Consider the following 13,164-nt stretch of genomic DNA (forward strand, 5'->3'; position numbering starts at 1 on the left):
CTAGAGGACTAAAAGGGAGAGTGAGGAGGGGTGGCTCTTGAAGTATAAATGTAATTGGTCTAACAGGCATCTATACTTCAAACGATGCCCCTGCAGCCAGGTGTTTGTAATCAGAATCACTTGTCTGTAATCAGAGCAGTCGTGTGTGATATCACATAGTACGTGGAATTGCAGAGGCCACTGCAGGCAGCACATTCAGTTCAGTTTTACTGTATACATTTTTCACCAGAAAGCTGCAAATTTACCTATTTTGTACTAAAATTCCCCAAAATGACTAGAAACAGTAGATGATGCTATTCACACACCGTATACAGTTTAGTAGAAAAAAAAAAGTTGATTTAGTGTTTAGTCACTTCCACTGTTCACATGCAGTAGTTTGACTGGCAGTGTACCTACAGTATATTTACCATTAGCACACAACCTCTACCCTGACCCCGTTTGGACTCAACATTTACAGCTTTCCTCAGCCTGAATCCAGAGGAACAAACAGGGGATGGGCTCCACAGATCTGAAAAATCCTGGCTCTTTTTCAGACAAAATCAAATGCAAACTTTCAGGTTTGTTTAGTTTTTTCCAAACAGCTCCCACCAGTTTCAGGAGGCAGAACAAGAGCAAGTTACAGATGGACAATCACAGACGGCAAGTTAAGACCTTTATGACAATGTAAGCACTAAACCGAAGGAAACTTGTTGTGTTTATAAAAGTAGGTACTTGTGTCTCAAAGCTAATGCTAATGCTAACTTAATCTAAAACTCAAAATAGAACATAAAACAAGTTTATGAGAATGTAATGGCAAGTCCATTGTCCAAATCATTCAGATTGTAGCTCTATTTTAACGTCACTAATTCATTTTAATTTCAGTTTTAGCATTAGCTTCAAGACACAATTACTTGCTTTAATAAACCCAGAAACTTCCTCCATTTAAGTACTTACATCGTAGTAAAGGTCTTGACATGCTCTCTGTCGTTTTGTATTAGAAACTTGCTGTCTGCTGCCTGGTATTGAAATATTGATTTATTTTAGCACGATTCAGCTAATTTTCAATACACAATGAATGGAACAGAAAGAGTGGCTCTGCAGTTTTTGAGAGAACCGAAACTGTTGGTAGGTGGCTCCATGAAAAGGGTCTCTAGCTCGTAAAACAAAAGACATGATTAATATAATATATTTCTATGGTCCACACATGAATCCTACGAGTATCACAGTTTAAGAAAATAAAATTGGTGAACAAAGTGCATACGTGAGAGTGGGTGTGCACCGGCGATAGAGAAAACATGAGTTGAACGGTAAAATGGCGTCTTGAAGCTAAGAGATTAAAGATTATTCAAACATAACATAACATAACACATAAATCTCTCCAAATACAACTTTAGAGTCAATGAGAAGGAAACTACCATGGCACAGCTAAAAGCTGTCAAAAGTCCATTTTGCAGAATAGGTTTGATTTTATTGAATTATAAACAGTTTAGCTGTTGCTAATGGGACATGAACTCATCTCTTTTGAATGTGAGTGAAACAGGTTCAGTAAAGTGTTAAACCCTCCAAACCTCATGGAGCTGATGACCTCTGTTCACCTCATGACCAAGGCCAAACTGAGCTGTGCCAGGACAAATAAACAACAATATGAGGACACTTGGTCCAAAGTCACATCTGGTCCATTATAAAACATCTAACAGCAGCAAAGGTGGGTTACATTTACTCAGTTACATTTACTTGACCAACTTTTTAAAGAAATTGTACTTTTCAGAGTGCTTTTCTAGCAGCACACATTTACTTTAGTCATATTTTTATTGAATATTTATTACTTGGGTAATACAGTACAGTGTGCAATGTACTCTTTCTTGAGTAATATGTTATGTCTTACAGGGACATCTTTACTTAGAGTGTTTTACCTCATTTGTACCCAGTCTATATGACAAAGTACGAATTAGGTAAACACTGTAAGTAAATAATTCAATAACACAGTACTCTTTCTCGAGTAAATGTTGTGTTCCTCTTCCTGCTCTGAGTGAGTCTAAAAGTGACTTGAGCTTTATGTTACAATGTGAAACGATTTGAGCATTTGAGTTTGTTGCAGCTCTTTCAGATATGGTTTAGTTTGTCTCATCTGTCTGTCCTTTGAAAACATCAGATTTTATGCATTAATGTTTTGCCCTTCATGTTACATTCACTTCAAATTATAAATCAGGTGATATGTCCCGACAGTTACTCTTTAACTTACTCTTACTTAAATAGTACTTTTCCCAAATACTTTTTTTACTCTTACTTGGGTCTTAAGTCATTTCTTGGACCATTATTTTGTACTTCAACTTGAGTAATATTATTTTTAACTAACGTCCTACTTGTATAATTTCTGGCTTCTCTTTTACCTCTGAAAAGTGACGCCTGATCAGAGCCTATGGTTCTACAGCTTCACAGACGTGTACACACTTATTATGGACAGAGACATTTTTCATTATCATTTAATACTTCATAAAAATCAATAATAATTGTAATGGTTACTGTAGACCTATTATTCAATATTTTTGTAATTTATACTTTATCGGAACAAGATGAAAGTTTGACAATCAAAACCAGATTATTATCACATTTATGGAGCTAAAACATTATTAAAATTTTAACAGTGAAATTGTCTAATATTTGATCATCCCTCTGATTACTCAAATCAGATTTTTCAATTTGCATTTTCTAAACATTTATTTATTTATTAAGTGGCAATTTGAGCAAAAACTTGGAAAATACAGGAAGTAGTAGCGCTGAGCTGTAAAGCAGAATTGCTCTGACTATGTCATCAACACGGAAAATTCTATCCAAAATGCAAAGACAGTTTACACAAAAGGCAGGTATTTTTCTGACAGTGGTTAAGCAAAATTAAGGTGTTGTCTTTTATTTTTATTAATTTAATCATAACAACTTTGGGCCCTTGTTTATATTATAGTTGCTAGGTAACAGTTATGGAATTACCTCTATATAGACCTACATATATCACATCTGCTGCTCATGTCCATGTCAAGTAACATTATAAACTTACTAAAATTCACAAACTAGAAAAGTCTAGGCAAAATCTTTAGTAAAATCTTAAATCTAATATTTCTTTGACAGGGACCATGTACAGGAGCATTAATCTAAGAAACATTGAAGAGATGCTTTATACAACACTACGGCTCTCAGAGGTCATTTCCATCTGCACAGATGCATAAAACAATACAATCTATAAACAAATAGTGATACAAATTACAATGACATTAAATAGCTCTATCCCCTTCCCACCCTACTCCCTCTGTACTCTGCTCTCTCTGTGACCTGCTCCCTCTGTGCCCTGCTCCATCTATGTCCTGTTCCCTCTGTGCCCTACTGCCTCTGTGCCCTTCTCCCTCTGTGTCTTAATCCCTCTGTGCCCTACTTTCTCAGTGTCCTCTCTGTGCCCTTCTCCCTCTGTGGCCTACTCCATCTGTGCTCTGCTCCCTCTGCGTCCCACTTCCTCTGTGCCCTGCTTCCTTCTATACTCTGCCTTCAGGGGCCTTCCTCCTGTGTCCTACTCCCTCTCTGCCGTGCTCCTTCTGTGCCCTTCTTCCTCTGTGGTCTACTCCCTCTGTGCCCTTAATCAGATATAATGTAGTTGTTAGTTATAACTTGTTTTTCCTACATTTGGAAACAAAACAATTTCACTTGTGTTGGCGCTTCTGTGCTGTTAAAAAATAGAGCTGCTTTTCTTTTAGGTATTCTACACTGGTCATACATGTCGACCTTGTTGTTCTGGTCATCTGCTCAGATGTTAATGTGGCAAACCTTTTGAGAGGTGGAGATGCCATATTGTTAATAATCTTGACCAAAGCGGTCAATTTTCAAACTGAAAATTTTTTATGAAGCTTAGCATTTTGTTTGCCAAGTATTTGCAATAATGATTTGAAAACTACATTTTGGGGAAATAAGTCTAAACTGTTATGTGATCAGGTATTAATCAGATACTGACCAGCAGCCACTGTTCATTAGTTTGCGCACACCGTAGTGACGGACCACGCTCCCCAAGAAGCCTTCGCCGTCACTTCCTGCGTCAGTTCCGGTTAGATTCAAGATGGAGTCGTGCGGAGTGAAGCTGAGTTTTTGGGAAAACGGGCCTAAGCCGGGGCAGTTTTACTCTTTCTCCGGGGGCAGCAACGGAATAGGTTCTGCAGCGACCGGCGGACCCGTCAGACACACGCTGTGAGTTTTACCCCCAGAAGTAGTGGAAAAACGGCTTTATTCAGGCTGTTTCTGCGGGAACACAAACAGGAGCCGAGTCATGCTAAGCTAACGGCTAACTACACCAAATAAACTCTTCCTGTCATGATTAGTAAACATTTTAATACAGCTCAACACCTTTAATTGCTCTTTAACCATTTAAATTTTTAACAATGTATTTACACTTTTATAAGCTAAGGAAAGGACAATAAAAAACGAAACCAAAAGTGAGACTTGAATAGTACAATGGAGTTTCCACTGATGTAGCTGTTAAAATTTTTGGATCCAGTAAAATGATTTCTCTTGTCTTATTTCCAAGTAGATCAAACATTTCTGGGTTGTTTTAAACATGCTCGAACTTTCTACTAATGATCTAACACGGTGGCTCTAAAGATTTGGCTTTCTGAGTACCACCGGCTCTACACCAGGTCTATAACAGGACTATTCCAGGTCTAATCTAGAGCTAAACTAGGTCTAAAAGTGGACGAAATCATTTCGTTTCCAAACAAGAAATTCTCCAAAGGAGGTCAAAAAAATATATATAAATATATTGAACTCTAGAGCGACACCACAGTTTGAGACACTGGTTTATCCTAAACTAAACCTAGTTCTGTTTATGTTGCGAACAAAGTGAGGAGAAATTAGTCTCCTCTGGCTCTCCGTCTCCTCTGGCTCTGCTGCTCTCACATATTGTTGGTGTTTTTTGCAGTAACCCAATGGTAACAGGGACCTCTGTTCTGGGTGTTAAGTTTAATGGTGGAGTGATGATTGCTGCAGACATGTTGGGTTCATATGGCTCTCTGGCGCGGTTCAGGAACATCTCTCGCCTCATGAAGGTAAAAATAATGTGACATTTAAAAATAAAACAAAACATTTTCTATTTTACATAATTATTTTATAATCGCTGAAACTTTTTTTGTTAATTTTCAGGTGAACAACAACACGATACTTGGGGCATCCGGAGACTATGCAGATTATCAGTATCTGAAACAGGTCATTGAGCAGATGGTGTAAGCAGCTCTCTTCTCTCTGTCTCTTCTGGGAGCCTGGGAATAGGTTGAATTCACATTGTAGAATCTGATGAATTTATAATCTCAGATGGATGGCGGGGCAATATAACTCTATGGGAGAGTCACTGCTTTTAGAAAAAATTGCCAAACTTTTGATTCACAAATGTTGAACCTTACTTGTTTGGAATTGGCAATTTGTGAAGGATTTGGTAGTTTTGGGAGATCTTTGGAAGACGTATTTGGTTGTATTTGCTAATGTGTGCATTTTATCTCCATGGTAATTGGTGAAAATTCCTCCAATACACATGCATGTTGAACACCCCTGGTGTGACGTTACTACAAAGTATCAATTGTAATATATCACAGTTACAAATGTGTTCTGTTGCTCGAATGTGTCTCCTCTCCTCCAGAATCGATGAGGAGCTTCTGGGGGACGGTCACTCTTACAGCCCCAAAGCCGTGCACTCGTGGCTCACCCGTGTCATGTACAACCGCCGCAGTCGCATGAACCCGCTGTGGAACACTGTGGTGCTGGGAGGGTTCTACGATGGAGAAGGGTATGGAGCAATTCTTAAGTATTCTGTATAATTAAAAGACTATGAGCTGCAACAAATAAATATCAGAAGGAACCAATAATTAAGCATACAAGTTATTCATTCAACCCGCTACATCTCAGATCTTACCTTATTACATAAAAATCCCCACTATTGGCAAAAAATTGTACACATGATAAATATTGAGCCCCAAAATATGTTGTTCAAGCTTTCATATATTGAACGATAAATCAATATAGTAAATATAGTGACAAGCCTAACCCTGCAGAGTTCTGAAAATGGAAAACTCTCCTCCATATGATAATACTAGAAGTGCACCATACACCTTCACTAGAATCATTTGGATAATTTCAATCCTAGCATTTCCAATCTGCTTAATAAAAGGTAAAAGGGGGTCTTGAAAACTACCGTTTCTTGACATCACAAGGTGGAACAGAGCATTTTGAGCTTTGAAGATGTAGACAGTGTAATAATAACGTGTTTCTCAAACATGTGTGAATGAAACAAAACACAACTCCAGGTCTGTTTTTGAGGAGGAAACAGTATTACAACATGACTTGAAGCTCACAAGAGTCAGTTTTGTGTCATATAGGACCTTTTTAAAGTCCTGTATTTGGAACAGACTTACTCAATATATTTTTAAAAATTTTTAATATTTTTTAAAAAGTGCTACATTGTCCGATAAGTTTTTGTTTTTTTTTAAACTGATGGCGAGATCCGATAGGAAAACCCACAAAAGTAGGTAGTCTGATTTTTTGTTTTCAGTAACAAGGTGAAAAGCAGAACTAGTTCATTTTAAAGGGTTTGCAGTGGTCCAAAGTTATTCCTCTTATTTACTTACCTTATGCATTCAGAGCATCCAAATTATTTACCACGATGAGTTTATCAGGGCTTTTCATTCCCAAATGAACATAAAAGCCAACAATGTATTTAAATCTGATATAGAATAATTAGTTGTATGATGCTATATCCATATTTTAGATGCACTGAGGACAAACTGGGATTGACAGTGTTCAATATCAAACAAATACCAATATCTGGAAAATCCTTCCTCTACCACGATACCAATGTTTTAACCTATATATCGCCCATCATATCATTGTCACGATACTACTTCTTCAAACTCAATTTTGATGCGTATTCCTTTACCACGATGAATATGCTTTTTTAGAATGTAATTTTCATACACAAAATATTAGGACTTTACATTTCCATGAGGTCTTATACTTGTTGTGATAAAAAAAATTACACTAAAGCTGTTTAGGAAAGGTCCTGTGAATGGGATTTTTTGCAGTATCTATGCTTACTTAAAGGAGTATCTGATTTTTGATACTTTAACCTACAACCCTCCGAACACATGTCTGTAAAAGTTGTGGTTGAGGTTGAATGGAATCACTTTGCACACTGGTTTGGAAGATTACTCAATGGACTCATTATTTTTTATAACTTTGTTGCTTGTTTTTTTTTTGTTTTTTTTACATCCCTTTTAAAAATGTCTGTTTTTCTGATTTTGCACATCTCAAATGCAAATTAGCTCTACTTGATTTTGACGTTTGACAAATGATTTCGGGTGGACCTATTTGAGTTAAAACAGTGCAGGACAACAGGAACTATAACAAATATTTCCTGTTCACCTGTGACACCTGTGATGTGGCATTATTTTGTGTGACCCTGTACTTCCCATTTCTGCAGGTTTTTGGGTTACGTGGACAAACTGGGCGTGGCTTATGAGGCTCCCACTGTGGCCACGGGCTTTGGAGCGTACCTGGCACAGGTGAGAGCAGAGTGCCTTTCATTAATGTGTATACTTATATTAGGGCTGCAAGACTCATCACAATTTGAATGGATGCAAATTGCAAAGGCTGCTATTAATATCCTGTGTTATTTGGCATAAAAACTGTTAACCCTGTGGTAACATGTTTTGAAATGTCCCTGTGTGTCAGATGCCTGTGTCCCCATGGGGTCTTTTACTAACCCCTGTTTTTGCTAATCCTGTAGTTAAGATCTGTACAAACATGTTCTGAGAACATTCTTTTATTAGTTTGTCAGTTCAGATTTCAGTGTTAGAATGTGAACTTTGAACAGAATCCTCCATCCATCCATCCATTTTCTTCCGCTTATCCGGGGCCGGGTCGCGGGGGCAGCAGTCTAAGCAGGGACTCCCAGACTTCCCTCACCCCGGACACGTCCTCCAGCTCCTCCGGTGGGACCCCAAGGCGTTCCCAGGCCAGCCGAGAGACATAGTCCCTCCAGCGTGTCCTGGGTCTTCCCCGGGGCCTCCTCCCGGTGGGACATGCCCAGAACACCTCCCTAGGGAGGCGTCCAGGAGGCATCCTGAGCAGATGCCCGAGCCACCTCAGCTGGTTCCTCTCAACGTGTAGGAGCAGCGGCTCTACTCCGAGCTCCTCCCGTGTGACCGAGCTCCTCACCCTATCCCTAAGGGTGCGCCCGGCCACTCTGCGGAGGAAACCCATTTCAGCCGCTTATATCCGCGATCTTGTCCTTTCGGTCATTACCCAAAGCTCATGACCATAGGTGAGGGTAGGAACGTAGATTGACCGGTAAATCGAGAGCTTCGCCTTCCGGCTCAGCTCCTTCTTTACCACAACGGACCGATACAGCGACCGCATCACTGCAGACGCTGCACCGATCCGCCTGTCAATCTCCCGCTCCATCCTTCCCTCACTCGTGAACAAGACCCCGAGATACTTGAACTCCTCCACTTGGGGCAGAGACTCACCACCCACCCGGAGAGAGCAAACCACCTTTTTCCGGTCGAGAACCATGGCCTCGGATTTGGAGGAGCTGATTCTCATCCCAGCCGCTTCACACTCGGCTGCAAACCACCCCAGTGCCTGCTGCAGGTCCTGGCTCGAAGAAGCCATCAGGACAACATCATCTGCAAACAGCAGAGATGAAATCCTGTGGTTCCCAAACCAGACCCCCTCCGGCCCCTGGCTGCGCCTAGAAATTCTGTCCATAAATATAATGAACAGAACCGGTGACAAAGGGCAGCCCTGGCGGAGTCCAACATGCACCGGGAACAGGTCTGACTTACTGCCGGCAATGCGAACACAGCTCCTGCTCCGGTCATACAGGGACCGGACAGCCCTTAGCAAAGAGCCCCGGACCCCATACTCCCAGAGCACCCCCCAAAGGACACCACGAGGGACACGGTCGAATGCCTTCTCCAAATCCACAAAACACATGTGGACTGGTTGGGCAAACTCCCATGAACCCTCGAGGACCCGATGGAGAGTATAGAGCTGGTCCAGTGTTCCACGACCAGGACGAAAACCACACTGCTCCTCCTGAATCCGAGGTTCGACTATCGGTCGGATTCTCCTCTCCAGTACCCTGGAATAGACCTTACCGGGAAGGCTGAGGAGTGTGATTCCCCTGTAATTGGAACACACCCTCCGGTCCCCCTTCTTATACAGAGGGACCACCACCCCGGTCTGCCATTCCACAGGTACTGTCCCCGACCGCCACGCGATGTTGCAGAGACGTGTCAGCCAAGACAGTCCCACAACATCCAGAGACTTGAGGTACTCAGGACGGATCTCATCCACCCCCTGGAGCCTTGCCACCGAGGAGCTTGCCAACCACCTCAGTGACTTCAGCCAGGGTGATGGACGAGTCCGCCTCTGGGTCCCCAGTTTCTGCTTCCTCCTCGGAAGACGTGACAGTGGGATTGAGGAGATCCTCAAAGTATTCCTTCCACCGCCCGACAACATCCCCAGTCGAAGTCAGCAGCTCTCCACCCGCACTGTAAACAGTGTTGGTGAAGCACTGCTTTCCCCTCCTGAGGCGTCGGACGGTTTGCCAGAATCTCTTTGAGGCCGTCCGATAGTCCTCCTCCATGGCCTCCCCGAACTCCTCCCAACCCCGAGTTTTTGCCTCTGTGACTGCCCGAGCCGCGGCACGCTTGGCCCGCCTGTACTCATCAGCTGCCTCAGGAGTCCCACGAGCCAACAAGGCTCGATAGGACTCCTTCTTCAGCTTGACAGCATCCCTTACTTCCGGTGTCCACCACCGGGTTCGGGGATTGCCGCCGCGACAAGCACCACAGACCTTACGACCACAGCTACGAGCAGCCGCATCGGCAATAGAGGTGGAGAACATGGCCCACTCGGAGTCCATGTCTCCAACCTCCCCCGGGATCAGGGAGAAGCTCTCCCGGAGGTGGGAGTTGAAGACCCCCCTGACAGAGGGCTCCGCCAGACGTTCCCAGCAGACCCTCACAATGCGCTTGGGCCTGCCAGGTCTGTCCGGCTTCCTCCTCCGCCAGCGGATCCAACTCACCACCAGGTGGTGATCAGTTGACAGCTCAGCCCCTCTCTTCACCCGAGTGTCCAAGACACGTGGTCGAAGGTCAGATGACACGACAACAAAGTCGATCATCGACCTCCGACCTAGAGTGTCCTGGTGCCACGTGCACCGATGGACACCCTTGTGCTCGAACATGGTGTTTGTTATGGACAAGCTGTGACTAGCACAGAAGTCCAATAACAAAACACCGCTCGGGTTCAGATCGGGGAGGCCGTTCCTCCCAATCACGCCCCTCCAAGTGTCACTGTCGTTACCCACATGGGCGTTGAAGTCCCCCAGGAGAACAACGGAGTCCCCGGTTGGTGCACTGTCTAGTACCCCTCCCAGGGACTCCAAGAAGGCCGGGTACTCTGCACTGCTGTTTGGCCCGTAGGCCGACACAACAGTGAGAGACCTGTCCCCGACCCGAAGGCGCAGGGACGCGACCCTCTCGTTCACCGGAGTGAACCCCAACACGCAGCGGCTGAGCTGTGGGGCAATGAGCAAGCCCACACCAGCTCGCCGCCGCTCCCCGCGGGCAACGCCAGAGAAATGGAGAGTCCAACCCCTCTCAAGAAGTTGGGTTCCAGAGCCCGAGCTGTGCGTGGAGGTGAGGCCGACTATATCTAGCCGGTAACGCTCAACCTCCCGCACAAGCTCAGGCTCCTTCCCCCCCAGCGAGGTGACATTCCATGTCCCCAGAGCTAGTCTCCATGTCCGGAGATCCGGTCGTCGAGGTCCCCGCCTTCGACTGCTGCCCGGATCTCTCCGCACCCGCCCCTCATGGCTCCTCCCGCAGGTGGTGGGTCCACGGGAGGACGGCCCCACGTCGTTTCTTCGGGCTGGGCCCGACCGGGCCCCGTGGGGAAAGGCCCGGCCACCAGGCGCTCGCTGCCGAGCACCCACCCCAGGCCTGGCTCCAGGGTGGGGCCCCGGTAACGCCAGTCCGGGCGACGTAACTGGCCTCGTTGTAACTCTATGTTCTTAAAAAATAAATCACAAATCTAATCACAAATGCAATGTTTATTACATTTGATTATTTTTTCACAAATCAGTCAGCCCCACTGCACTACAGCATTTGTACATGCAAAAGTTGTATATCAATGGAAAGCAAAAAAATCCCATAGGTTTTAGTCTCCCCTGTCATTAAACTAGAAGTCAAAAGGTGCAGAAAAAAATAGGCAAAAAATGAAATTATACTTTTAAAAAGTGTCTCCCTTTGCTGCTTTTCCATTAGAGGTTGCTTCCCCAGGCACAGCTCCATGTTTTGGGTAAACAGTCATATAAATACTAGTTACTAAAGTATGAGGTACTCTGATATTGTTTTCAGTCTGTGACCTCTCCCCGCCCTGTGGCCCCACCCATACTTAGTGCATTCTAGTGGCCATTTTGCTAATGTTAGCATTGCCATGTATTATGTACCATGTACATGTGCAAAAGCATTTTTAAGAGAAAGGAGAGAGTGCCTGTTTGTCACCAGTATAAAAATGAATTATGAAAATTTGAACAAAATTATAATTTAATTACGAATCATATTTATGTACTGCACATTTACATGAATTAAACTTTGTTGTGGGTCAAATTGTGACATTTTTTGTTAGGAAAAGTTTTATTTTTTGGCTTTCTGAGTTACAATTTGCATTTTTATCTCAATAATTGATTTGTGCTTACAATATCTGCTGATACCATCTAGGGCAAATTGGCACATGGGTCCCATATGGGCACCAGGATGCCTGAACTTTTTCCTACTAAAAACATTGTAAAATTGTCATGTTTTGCTTTTTCTATACCAGATTTTGCACAAATGATGATCACATGTTTTCACCTTTCCTTGGTGTTTAAAAGGCAACTTTGCATTTTAATTTTGTATTTTTTGTCTGGTGGAATTAAGAGGGTTGTGTTTTACTCCAATGTACTTATTTGCATTGTTATATAATGGCATTATTTAACCAACCACCAGAGAAACACAAAGGCTTAATTTAGACGCTAAGATCATGCATGTGGGCCATGTACAGGCTGAGGAAACCCTCAATTTATATGTACTTTTCCGTTCTGAGGATTTGTGCAAAAAAGACCTAAACAGGTTAACAGTGACAAAAATCAAATGGTAGCAGAGATTTGAGAACTATAAGGAAACGACTGCATGACACTATCCCAGACAGTTCTCTGACATGGTGCGACATCAGGAATGTCACAGTGGCCGGACTAAGCAGGTGGGGGTAAAAGTTAAAACTAAAACATTTTCAGCAATCAGGTTCAGGCCCTTGAAACTAGATGTGATTGTGTAGACGTATGGCAAGTACTATTTGGTATAATGCAAATTATCTTGTTTAAATCTGCACAGCCACTAATGAGGGAGGTGGTGGAGAACAGGACAGACCTTTCCAAACAAGAAGCTAGAGATCTGATCGAGCGCTGCCTCAAAGTGCTCTACTACAGAGACGCGAGATCCTACAACAGGGTTAGTGTCTCCTCTGGCTCTGCTCTTCTGATTTTGCTCCTCTATAAAATATAGTTTAATATTTTTGTTTTTTTAGTATGAAATCGCCATAGTTACAGCTGAAGGAGTGGAGATAATTGGGCCTCTTTCATCTGAGACTAACTGGGACATTGCGCACTTGGTCAGGTAAGGGACAGAGATGAACTATACCACTTTGTAAACTCTTAAAAACTGTCTTAATAATAAAAATTGTCTCTTCTACAGTGGATTCGAGTGAAGCCCAGCAGTAAATATGGAAGCGCATCAACCCCTCCCTCATCTAGTTCTTTCTGATGTTAAATGTTTTTGTACACTGAAAATTAAATAAATGCAAAATCCGAGAAGTCATTGATTCAACTGTTGATTATATTAAAAGTTTAACTGTCAACTGCAAGGTTTAAAATTACACAATGGGGGAAATTTCAGTGTTACAACAGCACAAAACAAAGGGCAAGAAAAATTCTAATGATATCATAGCTAATAAAAAATGTATGATATGAAAGGTATATTATACCAGGATATTTTAAGGAAAATTGGAAAGCCTACTGTCAACTTTTCTGTCACCATCTGAAATTATGTTGTTCAAAAT

The 13,164-nt window shown here is 42.8% G+C and overlaps 1 protein-coding gene across 1 annotated transcript; it reads left to right on the top strand.

Annotated features, from left to right (window-relative positions):
• Nucleotides 1-4,060: 4,060 nt before the first annotated feature.
• Nucleotides 4,061-12,923, top strand: psmb4 (proteasome 20S subunit beta 4). The gene is made up of 8 exons (XM_033975638.2): nt 4,061-4,203; nt 4,931-5,057; nt 5,152-5,231; nt 5,642-5,788; nt 7,478-7,559; nt 12,441-12,557; nt 12,634-12,722; nt 12,801-12,923. Exons 1-8 carry the CDS (start codon nt 4,076-4,078, stop codon nt 12,811-12,813), a joined length of 783 nt encoding a protein of 260 aa, XP_033831529.1. The 5' UTR covers nt 4,061-4,075; the 3' UTR covers nt 12,814-12,923.
• The last annotated feature ends 241 nt before the right edge of the window (nt 12,924-13,164 follow it).

This window comes from Periophthalmus magnuspinnatus, chromosome 11 (genome assembly GCF_009829125.3).
Source record: "Periophthalmus magnuspinnatus isolate fPerMag1 chromosome 11, fPerMag1.2.pri, whole genome shotgun sequence".
In the NCBI taxonomy this organism is placed as follows: Eukaryota; Metazoa; Chordata; class Actinopteri; order Gobiiformes; family Gobiidae; genus Periophthalmus; species Periophthalmus magnuspinnatus.